Below are 25,327 nucleotides of genomic sequence, written 5' to 3' on the forward strand. Positions count from 1 at the left end.
CAGAGAATGCTGGGCACTAACCCTGTGGTTCCCTTCCCTCTTCCCAGACCCCATCAGCTGGTGTCCCCAAGGCACCACTGCAGACTCAGCCCCACCCGGGGCCTCATCACCGGTGGGTGGGCTCCAGGGCCTAGAGCAGTGCCGTCCTCTGCAGTAGCCACTGGCCCCACATGGCTGTTGACCACCTGACGTGTGGCTAGTCCAAACTGAGGTGTGCTATAAGTGTGGAATACACACCAGTTTTCAAAGACTTTGTATCCAAAAAGAATGTCTCATTAATTGTGTTTTATACTGATAACCTGTTGAAATGATAATATTGTGGAAATATTGGAATAAGTAAAATATGCTGTTTAACTTCACTGCCTCCCTTTAATGTCACATTACTAGAACATTTAAGATGGCATGCGTGGCTCACATTTGTGGCCTGTGTTATGTTTCTGTTGCAAAGTAGTGATCTAGAAGATGCTGCGGATCCCAGCCCCAAAGGATCAGAGGAAGGCCCTGCACATTCAGTCGCAGGGACCCTAAGGCTCCCTCCCCACCCACTCAGGCTCAGGACATCTAGCCCTCCAGTCCTTTGTGGTCCCAGCACCCTGCATCTCACCCACATCACCCACAGCCCTATTCCTGAGCTATAATAGCATCTGTGCAGGCCCCACGCTCCAGTGCAGAACCTTGGGTACACGTCCACCAGCTGAGCCACTCAACCTTAATCTAGCCAAGCATTTTACCTTTTCCATCTCTCTCAGTCCTTCCACTTCTGTCCTGCCCTTCTGCTGCTCCTCTTGTCCAGGATTCATTCATTCATTCATTCATTTGGCAAGCATTTATTGAGCACCTATGTACCAGGCACTTTTCTTGGTGCTGGACATGTATCAGTGAAGGAAACAGACAAACTCTTCTGCTCCTGTGAGCTGACATCCCAGTGGGGAAGGCAACACACAACAAATGTTATAAGTGAGTAAACGGCATGTGTTAGAAAGTATAAATGCTAATTTTGAAAAATAGAGCCAGGTAAGGAGGGTCAGCTTCCACACTGGTCTCCCTGCCTTCATTCTTGCCCCTGCAATTTGTCCTCCTTGGGCTGCTGGAAGGATCTCTGGACCAACCATGCTACCTCCCTGCTTCAAAGCCCTCTCTGGCTCCCCAGTGCCTCCAGGTGAAGGTCCAAGCTCCTCAGCGCAGCAGGCAAAACGCCACCCAATCTGGCCTTGCCAGCTGCATGGTCCTGCCCAGCCATTCCCTGTTGTGCCCTCTAGCGCCTCCCCATTGTTCCTTCTGCCAAGAAAACCTTCCCAGATTCCTCTGCTCATGCTTGTTCCCTTCCGTAGAGGATCCGCTCACTGTCAGGAAGGTTTGCACCCAGCCCTGCCTGGCTCTCGGTACTCCAGGCCCCTGTGTGTGCTCCAGCTACACGCCTGCGGCTGCCATAGCTCACGCACCTGTGTGCAGATTCTGTGTGAGCAGGCATGCATGGTCCCACGCATGCTCCCCCTCAGAAAGGCCCAGCCGGGCACGGGGGCTGCTCAGGTATGTCTTGACTTCCCAAAGCCTCTGCAGGAACAGGCGCTGTGATTCAGGAAGTCGTCATGGCAACCGCCGGCCCTCTGTGCCATCTCCTGCAATCAACGCTGGGACCCGGCCACCCGCTGGGCTTCCTGGAGATTTGTTCCCTATGATAGGAGGCTGGGGGTGGGAAGGGGGCTCTAACTCTCCCCCTCCTCTCTTCGGCTGCCCTCCCCTCCCCCGCCCTCAGCATGGCAAGACTGCCAGGCTGGGACAGCCTAGTGTTTGAGAGAGGGTTCCCCTGGATAGGAAGCAGAGAATGGAGTTCTGGTTTGGAGTAAGTCTCAGGCACCTTATGTGGCCTTGGATAGATTCTTTCTTTCTCTGCACCTCTGTTTCCTTATCCGTGAAATGGCTCCCTTGCAGGGTCACTGTGGGGTCTGGGGCAATGATGTGGCAAGTATTAGATGCTCAACTAAGACTATTACCAAAATTAAAGGTCTAAAACCACCCCTCACTGTTATACGGTTTCATTGTGTTTTCTGTCTTCTGGTTCACACCAGGCTCTGAGGAGGATTTTTACCATCAGTTTGACAGAAGAGGAGCCTGAGGTCAGAGAGGTGGACAGAAGAGCCAAAGCCACAAGCTCTGGCTGGATGGGACAGGTCAGAACCACTGGAGGCCCCTGGAAAAGCTCCCTGGGACGGATGGGCTTGGGACCACAGGTGCCCCTGCCTGCTGAGAGTCTGGATCTCATTTCCCGGGCTGGAGCTGGTGAGTGGAGGGGCGCCGCTCAGATTCCAGGGCCCTCCTCCATGGAAAGAGCCTTGGACTGGGAGGCACGAGGCCTGGTTCCAGTCCCAGCTGGCCCTGTGACCTCAGGAGAGGGAGTCATTTGCCATCTCTGGGCTGCACTTAACTGGTGATCTAGATTAGAGGATGGGCCAGACGGCTCCCAAGGGCATGTCCACCTTGTACAGGCTGTGATTTCTATTCTACATCAAGACAAGCTCCCAGGACACTGCAACCCTAGGCAACAGTGACCTGTGAGGTCGCCAAGTGCCAGGCACAGATCTCTCCCAGCAACTAATGGGTCCTGCTTCACACACACTCCTGGAGAGTCAGGAACAGAGCAGCATCTTCCTTCTCCCAGCCCTACCAGAGCGCTGAGTTTCTTTATTAGGATGCTGCAGTGTCTGTTTCTCTATCTCACAGTGCCTGCCAGAAAAGTCACCAAAGGGAGGGAAAAGGCACCACATGCTTCATGACCCTTTTATGCCCACAGTCCTGCTTAATTCCCACTCTGCAAAGTAACTCTTAATGCATGCATTTCATAAGTGAGGAAACAAAGGCTCAGAGAGGTGGAGTGACTTGCTCAAGGTCACACAGCCAGTAAGTGGCAGAACTGATATTTGAACCCAGGCTTATCTGATTCCAGAGCTCAGTAGAAAGACCATCCTTGATTTCTGGTTTACCCAGTTGCCTTGTCCCACCCTCACTGACAGCTCTGCTTCCCAGAACTCCTCTGCCTTCTCTTTCTGGGGCCCCAGGTGCTGCCAATGGCACCCCTTCCTCCACACCCAGGCTGGAAAGACAGAGGATTCCAGAGCATCAGAGGTGAAAGAGCCCTTTGAGTTGACCCAGACCAGCCCTACCTGCCCAGTTCTGCCTCCGTACAGATGGGGAAACTGAGGCCCAGTGTGGCAGAACCAGGTCTGGACCCAGAATTAAAGGTGCAGCCTCCTGTCCCATCCAACAGGATGAGGGGCCACAGGCCCTCAGCCAGGGAGGCATCGGAGGACATCTGGGTCTCCTCCTAGGACAGGCTGGTCTGCTGCCCAGGGCTTGCACGGCTTGGGTTTGGACTGGCAAGAGGAGAGGGAGACGGTCGGGCATGATGGTGGGGGCTGGGCAGCCTGGCTGAGAGGAGGGGTCAGGCAGCCTTGGCCTGGCTCCCATCTCTAAGACCCAGGGCAAGCGCGTGAGGTGGGGCTGAAACATTCAAGCAGCTTCCTCTCCTTTGTTGGGAGTGATGTCGCCCATTTCCTGGATGTCCAAGAACCGGCTTCAAACAATAGTGCTGTCAGGAAGCCAGGAAGGGGCAGCTGCCTGGTGCCTGGTCCTGCCCCATCCCTCCCCACCTCCTGAGACCTGGCCAGGCTGTCCTTTAGGTTTATCTCTTTGAGTCTGATGCCTCACTCTGTCACCAGCCGGTTGTGTTTTCTGTAGACAGGCCACCTAATTTCTCTCAATCTCAGCTCCCCATCTCAAATTTGGAGAACAAATCCTTACCTAGTAGAAGTGGCAGGTCGATCAAAGGAGGTAATAACAATAGCAGTAGTAGCAGTTCTAGCTCATAGGCCAAACGTAGATAATATGCAAGGACATCTTTGGCACTTGGTAGGCATTTGGAAAATGTGGCTTTGACTGAATCATGGACATTGTCAACTCATATTTTTCAAGCTTACTAAGGCCAAGTGTTTCCATGTGCATTATCCATGGATGGTGTGGAAGGACTGGGTAAGACTTCCAGCTTTGGAATCAGACCAGATTGTGTTTAAACCCAGTTCTGCCATTTACAAGCTGTGTCATTTACAATGAAGGGCCCTCTCTGAGCTTCTCTAAAATTAAACAAAATAGGAATAACAGGAATACCTATTTTGTGGCATCATTAAAAGGAATAAATAGGTCAGTCAATGTAAAACATTTGGTGTAGTGTCTGGCAAAGAGAAGGCAGCCAATAAATGTTAGCTGTGGTAATTGCAGTTTCCACAATGGGCCTCCACAGTCCGGCTTTCCTATCTCCGTTGTCACTGTTCCCTGTCTACGAGCCCCTCCCGCCCCCACTCTACTGCCCAGGCGTCCAACTTTATACAACTTCTAAAATATCTAGTTGCAGCCCCACAAGTAGTCCAGGGTAGGGAAGTCAGAAGTCTAGGCTCAGTCCTGATTTTGCTGCTATCTGAGCCCTTCCCACCTGTGGGCCTCAGTTCCCCTATACATAAATTAAAGAGAAGGTATTGGTCTCTAAGTTTCTGCCCAGTTAGGCTGCTCCATGAACTAGTCCAGGCCCCAGTTAGGAGCCTGGCACTGGACATGCCAGTGAGTCGGCGCCGAGACCAGGCGCGAGAGGGCGTCTGCAGCCCCAGTTCCCCAGCAGGCTGGACTCCTCCCCCAAAGAGAGAGCCGCACAACTGGTTCAAGTTGTCTCCAGGCTCGGGAGCTGGGTGGCTGCTTTTGTCGAGGAACATGGCCTTTTCATTACTGCCATTGTCCACCAATTAACCCAGAGCTCACTCACAGGGAACACCGTGCTGGGGGCCGTTTCAGCAGGCGTTGTGTTCCACCAGCCCTCCTCCTACTTCTCTGGAAAACAGCAGCTCTGCTGCCTGTCCAGCTTGTCTCACGACCCCACTGCTGGTTGCACCTGTCACCCAGAGAGGGTCACACTCATCGCAACCTATGTGGGGCTGGGTGATGTACAGTCATCTTGTTACTGAATCAATAAAACCAAGCCAGAAGGGAAGCCCTGCTGTGACCCCCATTTCTCAGAGGGGGAAACTAAACCCTGGGGAAGTGAAGTGTGTTGCTCCAGTCCTGCAGGAGCGAACCATCTCCGCCACCGCACAGAGCAGCCATTGGCGTAAACCGTATGTAATCATAGAACCGTGTGGCCTTGAGTCACTCCACTGTCTGTCCCTCCTCATGCCTCCATTTCTAGTCATCCAATTCACCAACACTGAACCGACAACTCTGGGTGGAGCAGAGCAGTGATCCCTGGTTTTGCAGCCAGTCAGGCCTGGGTTTCAATTCTGCTTCTGCCAGAAATACAATACGCATACTTACTGTCTTTGAGAAGCTCAAGTCACAGAAGGGAGGTAGACCAGTAGACAAATAATCACCACGTAATGTGACAGGCAAGGGAGCCATATCTCGTAGGAATCTTCCCGTGTCAGTAAAAGCACATCGGTCTTTTTGCTGGCTGCCCAGGTGTGCATTGTATGGCTCTATTGCAACTCATTCAACTGCTCTGCTACTGCTGATGGATAGTTAGGTCCTTTATCTCTCTCTTTTTTTAACCAATTCCATAATGAATACATCCTTGTACACATCTTAAAAAACATCTGAATCGGCACTTCCACAGTATAAATTTTTACAGGTGTGGAACAGTACACACGCTTTGTATTTTGATAGCTGCAGCAAAGTGTCCCTTCAACATAATGTACTAGTGTATCCATTTATACTCCTACCAGCAGGGTGAGAGAATACCCATTTCCCCACATCTGGGTCGATACTTGATATTATCAACCTTTTATGGTTTTGCTGAACTAATCAAATGGCATCTCCCAGTGGCTGTAACTTGCATTGTTCTGACTATAGTGAGGTTAGACATCTCTTCATATGTTCCTTGGCCTTTCTGATTTCCTCTTCTGCAAACTGCCCTTTCCCAGCTTGTGACCACTCCCTGACTCGGTTCTGCCTCAGTTCATCCTGCTCTTGCTCTTTGGACTTCTGGTGCTCAGTCCCCATCATATTCACCTGCTTCCGCCCAGTCCCACCAATGAACCATCTTCCTGCTGCAGCTCTGCACGCAGCCCCACCTTGGGGGGCGGCCAGCCTGCGCCCACCAGGGGAGAGGGCTTCAGACTGGATGTGGCCTAACCAGGAGACAGTTCAAGTAGGGGATGATCTCCAAAGTGTTTCTCCTTTAACTATAAAGATCAATGCCTTCATAATAACCCTCTGAAAACACTCAGCCTCAAAAAACAAGAACATTACAGCAAACAATTTCCAAATGGATGACCAAATCCCTGAATCTCTTCCACATCATGTCCTTCAAATGTCAGTGGGTGTGGTTTATTTAAAACAAAGTCCCAAAATGCTCTTCTCACTTGAATGAAATTTCCAGAATGAACTTCCCAGGTGATTTGCACTACCTCAAGAAAATCATCAGAACTCCACCATCTCCCCCAACAAGTGGTCTGGCAGAAAAACTGTGGCCTGTAACTCTTGGCATGGAAAAGAGCCTAGATACCACCTTAGTCCTGTATGCCGTTTTACAGCTAAAGAAACTGGCTCAGGGAGGGAAAGTGTTTTGCCAACGTTGCACAGCAAGGTCCGAGATGGAGCAGGGAACAGGACCCCAGCCACCATCTCCAACTGCGCCTGCTGCCCATCACACTGATAAGGAAGAAGAGATGCCAAAGGACTTTCTTGAAAGTTCTTGGGTTTGATTCACCACTGCGGATCCTCAGATCCTTGGAACCCAGCCACGCAAAGGTGCTGCATGCTCAACAGATAATCAGAATAAATAAGTAAATAAAGTCTGCACATCCAGCTGCTGTCACACCATGTAATAACTTAGTTTCAGATGGCAAGTCAGAGACACATTATCATCATCCTTTTTAGCTCCAACTCTTCCACCAGAGCAGCAGAGTTGATTAAAACAAGGCTTGCAGAAAGGGCATGCCTGCATAATTTGCATTCATCCCTCAATTAAGGGAATACCGGCATGCAATTCTATTTCTTATTACCATAGCCTAATCTGACCCTTTATGCATCCTCCCTTCAGTTCACAGACAGCATTTCTACTAAGACTATGACAAGGATTTCTGGGCTCTTTGTGAAAAAAATAACCACAAAAAAAACCCCTGAAGGTTCCCTTCTTTCTCCAGGGTGCTAATCATCACAGTAGAAAGCTGAGCCTCTCTTTGAATAGAAAACACCCTGGTGTTTATTCTGCATAGAGGGGCACACATTAAATGATAAGCTGGTCTACTCCCTTTCGGAAAGACCAGTGGCTGTGTAACTTCCATTCAACAAATAGTTATCAAGCACTATCTACCAGCCACTGTCATGTGGAGTAGATGTAACGGGAAAGGAGATGTGGTTCTTGCTCCCAACAGGACAATGGCTGTAATGGACAAAATGCTCTTGAACAAGGAAAAGGTGTGATTCACTTTGGGTGGAACTGAAGGATGCTTCTCCATAAAGGAGACAATTCGAGCTACATCTTGAGGGCTCACCAAGAAGAGGTGGGAGGACTGCTGGGGCAGAGGACACAGCAGGCGGAAAGATGCCCTTGTCTGAAATGGCTCAGAGAAGAGCTCAGTGTGGACCAAGTGGTGGGGGACAGTGGTGGCAGATGGACCCAGAGGGTGTCAGACTCTGGAAGAGGGTCTCTCTGGGGAGGTTGGCCTTTATCCAGCAGACTGTGGAGACACCTATACCAGGAGACGTCCCCAGCCAGTGAAGGCAGAGGGGGAAACTGCGACTGCATTGGGCTCCCACCCACAAAACCACACTCCAGCCAGACTGTTCCTGAAGCACAGCCAGCCCTGTCCGGCCACAGGGGGTTGCTTCTGCAGTTCCCTCAGCCCGGGACCCTCTTTCCTCAGCTAACTGGCTGGCTCCTCCTCATCCTTGAGGAGGAAGCTCAAACACCACTTCCTCTGAGAGACCTCCACAGCCTCTCTCCTTAACATATTCTCACTACCTATTCGCTTCCACAGCCACCCCGTTTGACTCCTTCACAGAGCTTATCACAACTTGAAATCATCTTGTTTCCGTACGTACCTGTTTCCATACCGTTTTCATACTGCCTCCCCTGCTGGAATGCAAGTACCATGAGGGCAGAGCTCCTAGCTGGCTGGCTCATCCCCACGCCTAGAACGGCAACGAGCACATAGCAGGCTGTGAAATATTTGCTGAATTAATTAATGGATTAATTAAGGTATTTCCAGGGTTCTAGCTGCAACTCTACCCCTTTCTCTCCCGCCGAAGAAAGTATATTTGAGTATAAATGAGCAAGCGTAATATTATTTATCACAAAGCCTGTAAGTGCGGGCCACACTGAAGACCAATTAAACCAGAATATCTGGGGGTGAGACCCAAACCTCAGTATTTCAAGTTTCTGAGTGATTTCAGTGTATATCCAAGAATGAGATTCAGTGACTTGGAAGAACAAACTGTGGCCATTGAAACCAGACAGTGTCCCTTTGTTTCCTAGATCTGCCACTCAGATATGAAGCTTGGGGCTTCTTACTTAACCTCTCCTCAATCTCTTGAACTGGTTCTGATTTATTTTTTTTAATTAAATACATTTGTGAATTCCAGTATCTTATTAAAACAAATTACTAGTGGCACATGTTAAAAATGATCAAGACACACAAAGATGTCACAACCCCAAACTAAGACTTCCTACATGGCAGAAGCAACAGGTACATCTTAAAGCCCATCACGATCCATTCCACGGCGTAAGACGACATCTCTTATTATACACAAAGCATTTCAGCTAGGATTTGATACCTGCAAAGATGGCAATTTAACCTCAAAGATTCACTCCTACTCTACATAATTAAAAGGTGTTTGCTGTTTGGCCCAGGAGGGGGTTTGAATGTTCTTGGGAAAGATAAACGTGGTATACAGTTCATCATTTCCTGGATGTCTGTCATGTGTTGGGCACTAGAATATAACAGAAATATAAATAAGATCAAGTCCAAATCTTATATACCAAATTGAGGGTAGATAAACAAGGAGTTACTCAAATGGAGTGCTACAGAAATTTCAATCATATCAACACGGTACTAAGCATTTTGTCTGTATAACTCATTAAATCCTCAGAGCCATCCCCAGAAGTAGGTACTATTATTGTCCACCCCCATTTTACAGATGACGAAAATAAAGCACCAAAAGGTTAAGTAATTTGCTTAGGGTCACACAGCCACTAAATGACAGAGCCTGGATTCAGATCCAGACAACACGACTCCAGAGCCCTTGTGCTCAACCCTCATGTTATACTGTGTCAAGGGAACAAAGGGGCAGGAAAGACCTCTTGCGGCTGTAGGAAGGGGATGCTTCCTGGGGAAGATAGCATTAGTGTTTGCCTTGAAAACTGGGTAGATGTCCAAGAGGCAGAGATGGGGGAAGGATTGCTTCCCAGCAAGTGGACAGCAGCGTTTGTGCAGATCTGGAAAGCAGAAAACACTCTGGAGGAATGGCAGTGGGGAGCCTGCAGGGCCCGTGATAAGTAGTGGTGGGGAAAACGCCACCAAGCTAAGGCCAGATTACGGACTGTCAGAGTGCCAGGAAGGATTTGGGCTTTAGTTAATAGCCACTGGGGTGCCACTGAAGGTTTCTGAGCAGCAGAGGCATATCCAGTGTGTTAGAGGATGAACTGGAGGGCAAGATGGCAGTAGGAGCCCAGTTCGGAAATGTTAATAATCCAGGCGAGGCGAACAAAAACAGGCCAGGACAGTGACAGTGAGATAAAAGAGGAAGTAACCAATGTTAAGAGATTACAGAAGCAACTCGGCAGGACTTGGTGTCACGCTGGAGTAGGGGGAGGAGTGGCAGTCAAAGGTGCGCCTCGGGTTTTGACACTGGCAGGATGGAGACACCACTAACTCAGATAGGGAAGACAGGGACAGGCTTGGCAGAGGAACAGGGACAGATACATTTCCTTTGGGAATGTAAGGAATTAGTCTCATTATTCTCAAGCTAAACCAGCAGGATGATTTTCTGTTATCTGCAGGCCTGTTCAGAGATCCTTGGTACTAACTGCTCTCAAATTGTTCTATGACCTTTCACCTGCAGAAATTAAGAGATGCATTTGTTGTGAGAGATTTTAGGAATTCTTAGATACTTCAGTCTTAGAAGGCTATGATGTGGTGTGATTCCATCAAGAATACAGGAAAGCCAAAATTTAATTTCTTTGTTCAAGGAATTCTAAAGCAAGGTGGGGAGGGGGAAGACAAGAACTTTTGTCCAACTTAGGCCAAAGTTAAAACATCCTAGAATTGAATTTGAAGCCATTAACAGTTCAGGACTTGTTGCTCTGCTTCTAAAGAGGTGAATTAACATTCAGCGGGGGCCTGGAGCTAGACAGTGTGGCGGGACAGATTAATCAGACATAAATCCTGCACTCAGAAAGAATGTGTGGTCCAGCAACATTAGCACAAGAATTATACTAGAAATCTGAGGTCCTACTCCAGACCAATTGAATCCGTATCTTCATTTTGGTAAGATCTCTGGTGATCTAAATGCAGTGGTATGCATTAAGAGTACAGGCTTTGGAATCAGATGTATCTAGGTTTAAATCTCAACTTGGTCACTTACTATGTACTAGCACTGAACGTCCTAGACCTGCTTCATGTATACAATCAACTAGTGGCCCTATACCTTGGTCTCCTTAGAATAACCTGGGAAGCTTTCATACACTCCATGCCCTGGTCATACTACATACCAATTAAATCAGAATCTCTGAGGGTGGGGTCCAGAAATCGGTATTTAAAGATCTCCAGGTGATTCCAAGTTGCATTCAAGACTGAGAACCCCTGATGACTTTGAAGGACAAGAGTGTGGCCTTTGGGACCAGATAATCTGCATTTGTATCCCATAGGTACCACTTCTATGAGGACTGGGGCTTCTTAACCTCTCCCTAGGCTTTAGTGCCTTCATCTGTGAAATGGGCGTGACATAAACTAGAACCTTTCAAAGGGCTCTGAGCACTGGAGTTGGACACATGGTACAAGGCACAGTGCCCAGTGAGTATTTGTCATTATTTAGGCAAGTCCCAGCTCCCTTGGCAGAAGAGAACCCAAGAGGCAAAACATGGCTTCAGGCAGCATGTATGTGCCGATCTGTGACCACGCTCCTATTTTCCCTACCAAGAGGTTAATGGATGTTACCTTAGCTATCTAAAAATTTTAAGAACCTATTCTTTTTCTTCATTATATTGGAGAATGGGGCAAAGGGCAGCTAGCAAGAAACTTTTGCACAACAGGTAAGAGTAAGATTCATCCAAAGTGCTCCCAACTGTGGGGCTGGAATGGGGTGGGGATAGGGCCAGTCAGCTCACACAGTGCTATCTTGTACTAACCCTTTGGACAACCGACCCTGCACCCCTCTAATGCCTCTCCGTAATCTCCCCATTTACAGTATTTAGAATGGGAATTGGAAAGCCTTCAGACACACTTATATTATGACTTTGCTTTTTAGAGTTCTGCAAATGGGAAACCGAGGCCCAGGGAGTTAAGGTGACTTACAAGGGGTCATTGCAATTTAAGGCCACAACCAGAAGGTGTAGCGCAATCCAGTCAGATATAGAGGAAATAGCCTAGCAGTGAAAAAGGAATGAAAGGGAAAATAAAGACCTGAGAGTGCTTTGAACCAAAGAGCTTTAGAAATACTTGTGGCTTTAACCTGCCCAGGAGGTAGATAAGCACGTTCTCTTTAGTTTGTCCTCAAATTCAACCTCTCACAAGAGGTTAAGGAACACACCCAAGGTTGGAATTGACACTCAGACCTCCCGACTTCCTGGCTTTGGAACCGGGAGCCCAGCCTCCACCTCCCTTGTCTATCAGGAAAAACATCTGGGTTATAACGCTGGAGGATGGGATATCAAGGGGAAGTGGTGGAAGTTTGGTTCTTGAAGAAGCTTTAAGACCCAGCCAGGAGGCCCCTCCCATGGCCTGAGTCACAAGGCTCAAACATTTCTTCACTTCTATCCTGGACACTTCCCCTGTACAAGCTTAAGGGTATCTATTTCTCTGAAATGCTGGATGGGAGAACAGTTGAGACTTCAAAGTGTGTGAACACAGACACACCCCAAGAAGCTGTCTCAGGTAACAAAGCCCTTCCTTTACACAGTCCTTTCTCCGTGATCTCCTTGGCTCCCCTGCCCCACTGCTGAATGCCTACCTAAAGCAGAGAGAGAGGGACGGCCACGACCAAGGAGAAGAAAAAGTGAAGGGAAGTCATCTGCAAAGGCCAAAAGGTTATATAAAACATAATAAAATACAACTGTTTCCTTTAAAATTTTTAATGGCCAGGAAATGGTATAGAATAACTGCCAAGTGACATAAATTAACTTCTTGTTAATGTTTGTGATCCCGGAAAGAGCCCCCTATCAGCCGATGCAAACCGCATGAGTTTCCATCAGTTGTCTGGGCGCATGACTGAGTGTGGGCTGTGGACCTATCTTCACACGGTCCAGAAAAAAATGCGGCTGCCATGTCTGGCAGGCTTCAGATCTCCTTCTACCTCAGGATTGGGCTCTGGTCTTGCTCTTGAGTGATAGGGATTCTCTGGTGAAGGTCGATCTGTCCTCACTTTGGTGACCTGTGAGGAGTGAAAAGGAAGCAGCAAAGCTGAAAATTAGGTGGAGCAGCTGGTGACCATGAACACACCTCCCAGTGTCCCCTCTCTGCCCCTGCTGTCCCAGACACTCTTCTTTAAAGCCCTGGCAAATCACAGCCTCATTTAGACCTTGAATGAACATTCAAGAAAATCTACTATGTAACTCCACATAGTAGAAGAACAGAAGTTAGGGATACAGAAGGGAACAAGATACACACTGTCCTCAAGGGGTTCACAGTCTCGTGAGGGAGCCAGGCAAGAAAATCAAGACTTCCAACCAAATCACCGTAACTGAGACAGGAGCTGTGTGCTAGGGAAGCAAGGACTCTGGGCGCCCAACTCATCCTGAAGATGACGCTTGTTCGCAACGAGGTTGAGCACATAATTTTATTCTCACATTCCTACAAGGTCATTTTGAGGGGGTTCACCGGGGCCACCTAGCTATAATGGAAGAACTAGTACTCAAAGTCAGATCTGTCCACTCCAACTCCTGTGCTTCTAAATAACCCACTACACCGGCAGGCAGGAGCCAGACGATGAAGCGTACTGAATGATAAGCAAAGGGGTATGAATTTCAACCTGATGGTAACAGGTGCCACTGAAGTGGGTTAGTACCTCAATCACATGTACAGGCTGGAAGGTGGAGAAGCTCAATGAGAGAGGGGCAAGCCCAGAACTGGAGAGCCGAGCCAGTGGGCCAGACAAGATGGTGGGCAGTGGGCCATGGTAACAGGGGGAGACGGGGCGTGTTACACCCACATTGCCCCAATGGCCCCAAAGATCTCTACTGGAAACCCCGCAGAAACTGTTCTCATTTTGAAGATGAGGAAACAGGCCCAGAGAAGTGGAAAGACACAAGGCCATATCAAGAATCTTGTTATCTAGTAGTCTGAATGCTAAGCCACTCCACATAATGTAACCAAATTAGTCTTCCATAGGTACAAATTCAAAAACCTTTTATTGTGAACAGAGCTTTAATGTACACAATTGCATAATTATGACTATAATCACTCTTTGAGGCATAATTATCTCCAGTTCACAGATGCAGTCCAGGGAGGCTGACCTGCCTAAGATAAAGATACATGGCAAACAGCAGGGCTGGAGCTGGAACCCACTTCTGACTCCAAGTCCACTTTTGACTTCTGACTTTGGAACCCAAGTCCAGAATAGCTTCTTGTTTGTTTTTAAAAAGGTGTTATCAACTCTCTGCTACACATCAGTAATAGTTCTATTACTGCTTATAGAGTAATTCCAAATGCTTCCAGCTGGCATACAAAGCTCCTTTAAGGAACTCAAGAGATCTATGAAATCAATCTAGAAAAATGTGTCTTAAAGTAATAAAAGGAGCCTTTTAAAAAGGACAAAATTATTCTGGAAAGAACAATAAAACAACTTCCTCTTCTGAATCCCACCCAAAAGAGAAAAGGAGCAGAAGCATGTGGTCAGACTAATTGGTAAGTAACTATGACCTTGGGCAGCCTACTTAACCTTCAACTTCCCATCTCTAAAATGGGGTTATTAGCTCACAGGATTATTAGGATAATACAGATAAAGTACCTGATGTGTAACAGGTGCTCCATAAGTTACTCTCACTGTTAATATTATCAGGATGTTGGAATTCTGGTGAGAGAGAGCAATTCTGCCTCGGAAAGTCAGGAACTTCAAAGAAGGACATGGCATCTGAGCTAAACCAGAGGAGGGAGCAAGAACTCACCAGGGAAACCTGAGAGGGAAGGGCGATCCAGGGGAAGCAGAACGCGAAAGTAAATGGAGCTAAAATTCAGGCTTTCTCCCACCTATCTAGCAAGAGACCGGATGCTCATTTTAAGTATAACTAAAGCTGATAATCCTTCGAAAGAAATACACTTTTGACAAGTGTTAAGACAACACTTTTTTGATCTTATAGGTTTTAAAAAATGTTAATACAAAGATTCAGGAATACGTTCTTTCTTAACAGCATGCTGTTAATTCTCCTCTCATGAGAGAAATAAGGAAAGGAAATAAAGCGTTCTTTCCAACTCAGAATTATCAACTATTTAATTTATTCTGTAGCAAAAGAACATACCTGAAGATAATCAAGCCAGATGTATTTTTAAAAAAACTGCTAAGCCATTCATCTACTTACAACACCAAGCTTAAGACCCAACATCCATAGATACTACACATGAAGGAAAAGGAACCAATATTAATTGTGGACATGTGTGCCAGGCACTAGGCTGGAGATTCACACAAGTTCTCTAGCTTAATCCCTACAGGAAACTAGGGATTAACACTGGTCCCACTTTGTAGATGTGGTAAGATAGGAAATATTAAGCAATTTTCTCAGGATCCCATAGCAATTAAGTAGTGAAACCAAGACTCAAATCTACTACCTGTCTCCATTCAAAACCTGTTTTCAGTCCAGGCTTTGCTTGCTACCTATGCTGTCTGAGAGAGAATGAGGGTGATAAAGCTCAAGAAGCACGATGGGGCAGATCATGAAGGGCCTTGCATGCCAGGGCATGTAGAGGATGCATTATCTTGCAAGCAATAGGGACCCCTGAAAAGTTTCTAAAAGAAAAGTGATAATTTGATTTGTTTTCTGCACAGATCATGCCTACAGAGAAGATGTATTTATATCCTAAATTCTTCAATTTCAGAGGATGCCCTGCCTTCTAAAGTCCAAACTGATCTATCCCGCCTCCCAGAAATTTACATAGCCCAGGTTAAGAACTCCTGTCTAAGAAGTGGGGCAAAGGCAAGGATTCAGAAAACATTCCAGGAGAAGCTGATCTACAGGAATTGATGACGGCATAAAGGAAGTAATAGTGGAAGTGAAGAAAAAAAGACATTCCAGTTAATAGCTCTGATGTTTCAACAGATGGTGGTGTCACAGCTGAGAGAGGAAATGCAAGACAAAAAGTACAAAAATATACTTTTACAATGACAGGCATATACTTTTTGTATCTTAGGTATGTTCCTGAAAAATCTGGCATAACCCTGATAATAAATAAAAGATTTTGTTTATCTTTATTTGCTCCCTTCTGTTCTTTAATTAGCTAATTAACCAAAACAAATCTGCACATGCTGGAAGAGCTATTTAAAGGAATATTTCTATTAAATAAACTACCTTCTGGATTGTGCATAATCACTCCCTAATTAACTTGTTTGGTGAATTTGGATTTCTCACATCGTATCTGTACTCCCAGGGGACCCTTTCCTAACCACCTCCTGTCTTTACTCACCCTTAGTGAGAGAGTCAGTCACTGGAAGAAACCTTCTTACCTTTGACAGCTCTCCCAGGTCAGGTCGCACCCAGCCCAGTTTGTCCAGCACACACTCGTCAAATTTGGCCTGCTGTCTGCGACAGCGACGAAACAACTGCAGGCCGGAATAATCAATGCAGGTCCAATATTCTGTAAAAGGCTCTGCACAGTGAACCTTTATCTGCCTGGGAAAGAACGCTGGGTTAGGGTTAGCTCTTTGCAAAACGATGGAAAACAGAAAACGTAGGGAAAAAATAGGCAGAGAGCTCAAATATGTAGTCTTATTTTTTGAAAGATAAGAGTGAATATTCTTACCTCACAAGACAACTAAGACAATTTGGAGGTCCTCAGGTTAACAATCCATAAACAAAAAAATATTTCTGAGGCATAAGACCTAATTTCTTTATGTAGCAAAAATAAATGAAAACAAATACCAAAAAAAGATTGTAGTCTAAGGCATACAGATCTCACTCAGAGGCTAACTCCTCACTTGGGGCCTATCTATCCTTTTCGTTAGATCCCGTTCTAAAGATTATCAGCTTAACAACATTAGGAGAGAAGGAGGCATGCTGTTGGAAGTCAGAGGTGACAGAGAATGGCAGAGGAGGGGGTAGAATCATAAAAAGCAAATATGCAAACAAGCAGAATCCTGGGGTCATTTGGTATAAGGGACAAACTGCCCGACACTCCTCAAAGGCTCAAGATCCTCTTTCTATTAATGCATTAAACAAAAACAGAGATTAATCCTTGCCACTAAGAAAGTGAAATTATATTTGGTGTTCTCTGATAAGAAGCAAGGTAGCCTATAACTCACCTTGTGGCCACCAAAAATAGTTGAAGGAAACTTTGTGTATAACAGGGATAAGCCTCAATTATTTTGCAAAACCCCCCTTCTCTTACCATTCAATCTTGCTAGTAGTCAAATAAATGCAAATTCAAGAAAAAATAAAATCCCTTATTTTATATAAAAGCCATAGTTGAGGCAGCAGAAATACAGAGTACCTCCTTCCACCAAACTGAATAATAATTATGAAGTGCTTGCTTGTCATACTCCAAGAATCTAGCTACACCAAATTGGGAATCTTATTTAACATGGATCAGAAAGAACCTCAGAGATGGTGAAAGAAACCCAGTGAAGAATCGACTTCCCACTGCTGCTGGATTTCCTTCATGGGGGGCAACCCATGTTCCTGGTCCCTTATGTATCCTTCCAGATAATCTAATATCACTTTGGGGGTGCAAGCAGGCAACAGGAAGGATGGAGGAACAGCAAAGTCCTCTTTGGGGAGCATTTCTGAATACCTCAAGCCTCACTTACCTAGATTTCCACAGTACACGAAATTGGACCCACCTAGCCTCTACTTGAGAACGGTCCTGGTAGGGACCTCCTGTTTCCAATGGAAGCTTTGTATTCCTCCAAAATGTGTGGCAGAAGACAGCCTGCAAACCACTACTCTAGTACTCAGTCTCTGTTCTGGACCTTGTTGCCCCGGCACCCACACTCAACAGACAATTATCTACTAATGGCTACAACAGTGAGGAATTCCTCTCACAGAGGCAGTGAGATACCTCCATGGCTTTTGCAATCCAAACATACTCCACTTAAATGTACTACCTCTGAACCAACGGAGAAATGCTTTGCTGAAGTTCTCTTAGAAAATAAGACTTTTAGAAAGGAACATATATTCAATCTTGTTAGCAATCAAATCAATGCAAATTCAAGTAAGGATAAAATCATTTTGTACCTATCAAATATTTCAATAGTAGGCAAAGTTAGTGAGGTATACCAACATACAACACTGAAGACAGCATAAACTGACCCAGATTTAAAAATATGGTGACTATAGTGCAGGAACCATAAATAATGTCCAAAGCCTTGCGGAGAATAATCTCAACTAGGAAATTTACACCAAGAAATTAATTAAAAAATGAAAAAGATCTACACACAAAGGTAATCACTGTAGATTTATCCAAAACAATCAAAACCTGGAATCAACAAAGATGTTTAATAGCAGGAATCGGTCAGGTACATTATGGTTAATTCATCTATGAATGGAATATTATACAGTCATTAAAAATGATGGTCATGAAGACAATACAGCAACTTGAGAGTTCCCAGTAGTTTCAAGTGAAAAATGAATTTTAAAATTTACACACGTAATGACTTTAACCACAAAAATATCTTTGCCTGTGGACAAAGACAACAAAAGGAAGCAAAAAAATAAATAATTTGCACTGGAATTACACTAAGTTTAGTTATATATTAAATTTACAGGGAATGGGCACTCTTACAATACTGGTTCTCTGCTCAAACTTCATCTCCTGAGCTATTATGGGAAGAAATTTGATTTTTCCTCTAACACCACTGTAGTGGACATCTGTGGATCTGCCCAGCCAGCAGTATTCCCATTCTTCTGTAACATCCTTCTAATTTTCCTTTGGGGGAACAACCCCTCCCTACCTTATAGCAGTGTGGTTTAGATGAATCTAAGTCTACTGCCCACTTCAGGCCTGACCAATGATAGCACTTTATTCCTGAAACACAGCTGATTCAGGGGTGCCTATGAAGTTAACCAGCCTGGCCAATCACTCTCAGTCAGGGACCTCTGCTCGTACTAGCAGAGGATCGGCACTCTTTGTCCAGGTGTGCCAGGCAAATAGCACAGCAGTGTGAAGCAGCTGGTGGCATTTTTGCTACAGCAAGGAAAGCGTCTTTTTGAAAATGAGTTTGACAGAGAAAAGCAGAACTAAGAGACTGGGGGAAGATGAGAAGCAGCAAAAAGTATTTGTGAAATTATTTAAGCCCTCAAATCCAGCTCTGTCTGGTGCCAGTCCTACTTCTGGCCTTTACAGTTACATGAGCCAATTCCCTTTGAGTTGAGTTTCTATCCCTTTCGACAGAGTTCTGACTAACATCAGCTATTAAAACAGTTTTCTACAATTACAATTTGGATTTTTTTTACTTACAGTATTGAGCACAGTGGCCTACCTAAAAACCTGAGTCACAGCACATTTTTCTTCCCATGATAGTTGCCTGTTCTGTAGTAACAATAGTGATAACAATCTAGCCAATATCTGCTAACAAGTAGTGTGAGTTGATTTATGTGCCTCTTTAACTTTTCACAACAGTCTGGTGTAAGACAGGTATTCTCCAATTTGGGAATTGAGATTCATGGAGGTTATAAAGAATACTTGCCAAGCAATAAAAACAAGTAACAAAAATAGCTATCATTTATTGTGTGCTTACTTTGGCCTCTCTGATTTCAAAGCCATGTATATTCTGCTAATATGAGTCCCTAAAATTATCCTTTCACTTAATTAGCTGGATGTTCACTAAGATACAGATTCCTTGAGGTTTCACCCAAATAGGCACTAATGTGAAAGGATTTGTACCTAAAGAAGTCCAGGGCACACTTGTTGACAAGCCTGCCTTCCTCTAAACACCGCCTCGGGTCTTTCTCCTCCCAGCGGCACAGCATGAACTCCTTGTTGGGCTTATCGCACTGAGCTCCATAGTGATGGGCAGCCGCCTTGAGCACCGAAGAGCTGACTTTCACCTGGGAAAGGGAACACCGGGAGAGAGACCACAGTGAGTGACCAGGACATCGCTTCCTCAACCGCACCTCACAGCGGGCGAGAGAGAGGGGAACGAGGGGGTGCTGCTGACTCTGCGGCAACACTGAAAGACAGGACAGCCACAGTTACCCTCTACGGCTACAGGGCTTCAGCAGTCACAGAGCTCTTCCACACAAACGATTTTCTAGACCTTGATGATCATCATCTTATTAGGCTGGTATCACATCACTATCCCCATTTCAGACCTAAGGGAATGGCAGCCCTGACAGCCCTGACTAAGAACCCTTAGATCCTCAGGACAGAGAAAGGGGAGTTCCAGAGGAAGATGGTAGCTTCTGTGACGTAAGGGCAGGAACCAGCTCTGGGGAGCTTGGATGAGTCTCCTTTCCAGGAATAAAGTCACAGTGGTAGGATATATAAAATTCCTGGAAGACGACAGTCACAGATGAGAAACTGGAAGGGATCAGTAAGAGCATCTAGTCCAGTAAGTTACTACTAATAATGAAGTACTACAATCTGTGGATTTTTTTAAATCATGGGGTACATCCCAGGTAGTCATCCCTGGAGCGGCTGCCTCCCTCACCTGCTTTCCACTACATCTTCCCGATGAACAGTGCAGTTACAGCTAGCTCCCAGAGCCCAGAGCCTAAGAGCTGCTGCCACAGCCCCACGCCTCTTGCCCATGCCACCCTTTCGTGGGCCCACACCACTATGTTTTAATTACAGAACACTTCTGTAATGTAACAGAACACTTTGTTGTCCAGGAGAACCATCCTCTTCATTATTCCTTTTCAAAATCATTTTGGCCATTCATTCTTCCACATGACCACGAATAAATAATTTGCACTGGAATTACACTAAGTTCAGTTATATATTAAATTAGCAGGGAATGGGCACTCTTACAATACTGGTTCTCTGCTCAAACTTCATCTCCTGAGAGTGTCTCTCCACAGGCATCTTACACAAGCTGGCATCATGCGTGACCACTAGAGAGTGAGCTCCAAGAGGGTAGGGATTTTGTTTCCAACAGGGATCTGAGACTGCAAAGATGTCAATTCTCCCAAAACTAAGCCATAATTAAATGTAATGTTTACTAGGGTTCACCATGCACCCAAGACGGTGTCTAGCAGGAGCAGCTGTTGAGCAGGCACTCTGTGCCAGGTACTGGGGACACATAGTTACAAAAGAAAGAATACATGAATTATGCCTTCTCTTCCAGAATACAGTATGTCCCTCCGTTTAGTCAAGTCATTCTGATGTCCTTTGGTTACAATTAGTTTCCCTCATGCATATAGGAACCTTATACATCTCATTTATTCCTTGGTATTTTTAACATTTTTGATACTATCTATAGGATATTTTTTCCACTAATTTTCAAATCAGTTACTGTGTGCTTGTCCACCCTATCTTCTCTCTAGCCACCTTACTGAACTCTCGTCAATTCTGATACAAGAGGACTAACAGATATCCATTCACAAACACAAACTGCCTCCCTTCCTTTCTTTGTATATTCTTTTTCCTCTTCTTCTCTTCCCCCATCTTACCGCTCTGACCCAAACCCCTGGCATAGTACAGATGAGCAGCAATGGCAGTAGGAATCCTTGCCTTTTCTAAACTTCTGGTATGATACTAGCTGTTGGTGTCTGGGATACAGCAGCTTGGATATGTCTCATTAAGCCAAGTTTCTTTCTACTTCTAATTGGTTTTGTTTTACTGTGGTTTTCACCAGGAAAGACTGAAATTTTCAGGTTTCTTTTTCATTAATCTATAAATGTAATGTAGAGCATTAACAGATTTTCCAAAACTGACCTATTGTATCTAGAATAAAATCTAGGCTGCCATAATGTCTTAGGCTTTAAAATACCACCGGATGTGATTCGCACGTATTTTATTAGGAATTTTTCAGTGAGAATAATTTTGTAATCTTTTTATAATAATAAAAATGTTATGATTTTATTTTTTATGAATTTCACAAACTTTATGTTAAATTAATAAGATAAAGGGCAAGGAAAGATGAAGAGTAATTCATTTACACTAGAGGAAAGGAAAATAAAGTTTCAACTCTATATATTAACATTATAACTTATAATTATCAAAGCAAAGGTGAACTTGTAAGTGAAATTTGCCATGACAATTCTAATAAATTTGTTTTAAAAAAAAACCTGTAAAATTTTGTACTGTAGTTTTTGGTAATAAGAGTTTATTTAGGTTAATAGAATGGTATATACTTGCTATATTACCTATGAAGGGCTGGGAGGGTAAAAATCAAGACTCAAAACATTTTTTTAAAGCTTGATATATTTTAAAAATTAAGTTAGCCATATTTACTTCCTTGTCAAATGCCTTAAAATATCTTTAAATGGCTGATCTAATCACTCAAATGCCTTTACAGCTATCACGCCCAAAAAAGCCCACGTCATTCTTTGCTTTACTTTGCTACAAAGGTAGAGGTCTTATCAAAACCTAGGTGTACCCATGCTGTTGAGCGAGTAAAAGATGCTCTGTCACAATCTATTTCCTAAGGAAAAAGAGGGAGGTGCTCAAGATGATACAGCAGGTCAAGGGCAAACAGAACTGTAACCCAGAGACTGTGACCTCCACTCAGGCCTCTTCCTGTTACATCACCATCACTGAGGCAGCAAAGAACTTCAGTGGTCACCATCTCCCTCACCTGCTTCTTCACTAAGGACTGATGAATTCCGAAAGAAACAACACCCTTTTGCAGCTGCTTAACGTGAATACACTCTCCGGTTCACTCAGCTCCTCTGAAAGAACACAGAACCTCAATGTCCTTCCTCATTTACCCTCACAGCACCTTCGCTGCACAGCAGGTTTACACGGTCTGCAGGTGTGAAAATGGAGGCAGAAAACAGCTTACAATCCACATCCTGTCTTCCAGTCCCGTTTTCTCTCCCTTAAACTATGTCTGCACCTCTTTATAGTACTCAATTTATACTATGCCTTACAATTTACTTAATTTATGTGAAATGGGGAATAATGGCACTTATTTGATAGAACTGTTAGTCAGTATTAAATGAGTCAATACATATAAAAATATTAAGAACAGTGCCTCGTACATAGAAAACACATCATAAATATATCACATTGGCTATTATTTTAATTCAAATTTGTCAGTGTGTACAAGCTTCTAACCACTTTTTCCACAGGGATGTGTTACAACCCGAAGTCAATGAGATCAAAATGCATTTAACTTGCCTCTCAAACCTGCTCCTTCCGGCTTCCCCAATCCTGTTGTCAACCTGTGCTGTCTCTGGAATCTAAGTTGTGGCTACATCTGCTCAATTCTAGATAAATCTGTTCTTTCCTCTCTGTAAGCAGTCACCAATTACACTGGGGTCATTAATGGCTTCCTCAATTATTTCAACAGCCACCAAGACTAGTGCCTCTGCTTTTCTTTCCCTCTCTTCAATCCATTCTTCAGAGCTGCTGATCTTCCTAAAAAAACAACTCTTTTTTTACTCTGCTATTAAAACAAATCACCAACAAAACCCTGTAAGGATTCAGGCTTAACAGCAGAATAAAGCCTAGACTTCTTACAGGGTACTCAAAGCCTTGTGGATCCAAGTATCTTTCCAGCTTTCTCAACCACGACACTTCGAAAAGGACTGCTGTTCTCTCAGAACACTGAATTCACTGTGCCCAGAAATCACCACTGGCCCCTGCATTTTCCCATCTCCGTACCTTTGCTCAGATCCTACCCTTGCTTAGAAAGTTCTTCTCTCCAGCTCTGCCTATAATGGCCATTCTTCAAATGCCAATTAGCCAAGTCTTACATTACGCCCAAGAAGGGCTTTCTCTGTTTCCTTTAAAGCCTCAGAGAATTATACAGCTGGAATCACTTCATCTTACAAATAAAGTAACTGTGCCGGCAAATACTAAACGTGACTAATCAAGGTAACTGAGCAGTTAGGCCTAGAATCAAAATCCAACTTCAAATCCTACTGTCTTTTCTTAAACCAAGTCCACTCCTCTTCCAGAGCACTTTATCAAACTTTGGCTTGTATTTCAGTTATTTATGTAATTATCTGTTTCTCAGTTCAACTGTGTGAAAACTCTAAAGGCAAATTTATTCGAGATAAATAGAATTGCAGGAAATAATCCCTCAGATGTTTGTTGAACCAAATTAAAGTTCCAATGAAAAATACAGCAACTTAAGGCTAACCCAGCGTCTTAGGTTCATGGTGGGACAAGAAACAAAACAGACTGTTGGCAGCAACCTTCCCTTCAGTATAAAATCTCTGAACACAGCTAACAATTTCTTTATTTGAGGAAAATAATAGTTGTCATTCTTACAAGCATCTAAGATTAAGTGAAATAAAGCAGACAAAGCACTTAACACAGTGCCTGGGATAATTTCTGATGAATGATTTTTAGTTTTGTCCTCCCCCTACTATGCAGCCTTATTTTTCTACCATCCAGTCCTGCCATGACACTCCTCTAACTTAAAACCTTCACCTCTCCCCACCACCTTGCTTACAGGATAAAGTCTTCATTTACAGGTTTAGTCTGGCCAAATAGAAGTTGCTTCCCAGGCCTGCCTCAGCCCAAGGTTTTGGCTGAGCACCTGCTGCTTCCCGCAAACACGAGTCATCAAACAGCACTTGTTTCCCTAAAAACATAAGGTTCTGCTAAGCCTGCACCCTCTTGAGGTTTTGCCCATAATACTGTAGTTTAAAGACATGTGTTTTAATTCAAACCGGGGTTCACATTCCACCTCTACCATTTACTAGCTATGTGACCTTGGGCAAATTTCTACTCAGAGCCTGTTTCCTTATCTACACTATTATATCCTACTTCAATGTTGTTGCGAGGATTCTATGAATTCATGTATGCAGAGTAATTAGCATTTACTGCCTGACATCTAGAAAAGGCTTGATCATGTTTGCTGCAGTTAGTTATATTGTTTTCACTTCTCACAGCACGAAGTACACTGAACCGTAATTTTCTCTTTAGATGTCTGTCTCCCTATTAGATTATAAGCCCTATGAGGGCAGCGCTCTCTTATTTACCAGTGCATACGGCAATTATTCAAATGTTATTTTTTTAATTAAAAAATGCTTTAAATGTCCTATTACAAAACACCTTCCCAGGGCTTAGCAACTTCACTTTCCAGTATCACCTTTTCCCGTGGCTTTCCAGCTCCACTCAATGCACTCTGCACCGACGGTGCTGCTTTAAGGTGACTCTCTCTCTCCCTTGACTGTGAGCAGCCGGGGTTGTGTACTCATTTCGCAGGGAGGTTTGAATATTAAATGACAAAATAAAGTGGCCCTGGTTGGTGCTTAGTAAAAAGTACTACCAGGAAAAGCAGGACGCTGTGGGGGTGAGGGGAAGAGGGAGAACAGTTCTAGAGCCACTGCAGGACGGGGTCGGGGGTGGGGCGATTCTAGGAGCTACGAGGGGGCGTCCAGGGGTGGGCCTGTGTATGTGTTTGGGGACATGGGGGAGGGGATGCAGGGCCCAGGGTCCGCGAATTGGAAGCAGAGCTGGGGCTAGGCCCGGGAAGTTGCAGCCCTATGTCCCGCTTGCCTGTTCTCCGAACGAGCCTCACCTCCTGCACTTTCAGATCCTCCAGAGTGGGCAGCTCCACTATCCCAGGCATGGCGGCGGTAGCCCCGGCCCCGACCCGGCGCCCACAGCCGCGTCGCCCCCGTCTCCTTGAACTCCCCTTTGGACCGCCGAGTGCCACCTAGCACCTGCGCGTGCGCAGCGGGCAGCGCGCAAGCGCACTGCTCTGCTCAACCTCGAGCCACGGAGCGCGCGCAGCCGCATGAAGGTCTGTGGCTCTGGGGAGCAGGGCTTCGCGTAGGCCCCACCCATCCCCCCGGTTGTCATAGTGA

At 45.1% G+C, this 25,327-nt stretch overlaps 1 protein-coding gene and 1 long non-coding RNA gene across 2 annotated transcripts; one reads left to right on the forward strand and one right to left on the reverse strand.

The window, feature by feature from the left end:
- The first annotated feature begins 1,345 nt into the window (after positions 1-1,345).
- LOC130683035 (uncharacterized) lies at positions 1,346-15,347 on the forward strand. The gene is made up of 3 exons (XR_008996626.1): positions 1,346-1,530; positions 2,070-2,171; positions 15,235-15,347. It is a non-coding gene; the product is annotated as an uncharacterized LOC130683035 (long non-coding RNA).
- On the reverse strand, positions 12,313-25,206 carry NDUFA8 (NADH:ubiquinone oxidoreductase subunit A8). The gene is made up of 4 exons (XM_036915440.2): positions 25,039-25,206; positions 19,284-19,447; positions 15,910-16,075; positions 12,313-12,627 (listed from the first exon to the last, which is right to left on the reverse strand). The coding sequence occupies exons 1-4, from the start codon at positions 25,087-25,089 to the stop codon at positions 12,490-12,492; spliced, it is 519 nt and encodes a 172-aa protein (XP_036771335.2). The 5' UTR covers positions 25,090-25,206; the 3' UTR covers positions 12,313-12,489.
- Between the last annotated feature and the right edge of the window lie 121 nt (positions 25,207-25,327).

The sequence above is a fragment of the Manis pentadactyla genome, chromosome 3 (assembly GCF_030020395.1).
Source record: "Manis pentadactyla isolate mManPen7 chromosome 3, mManPen7.hap1, whole genome shotgun sequence".
Classification (NCBI taxonomy): domain Eukaryota; kingdom Metazoa; phylum Chordata; class Mammalia; order Pholidota; family Manidae; genus Manis; species Manis pentadactyla.

Coding starts and splice junctions, on each gene's coding strand:
- NDUFA8 (XM_036915440.2), bottom strand. CDS start 25,089: ATGCCTGGGATAGTGGAGCTGCCCACTCTGGAGGATCTGAAAGTGCAG. Junction 19,448..25,038: donor AGGATCTGAAAGTGCAGGAG/GTGAGGCTCGTT, acceptor TCCCTTTCCCAG/GTGAAAGTCAGCTCTTCGGT. Junction 16,076..19,283: donor TGTGCCCTGGACTTCTTTAG/GTACAAATCCTT, acceptor GTTCTTTCCCAG/GCAGATAAAGGTTCACTGTG.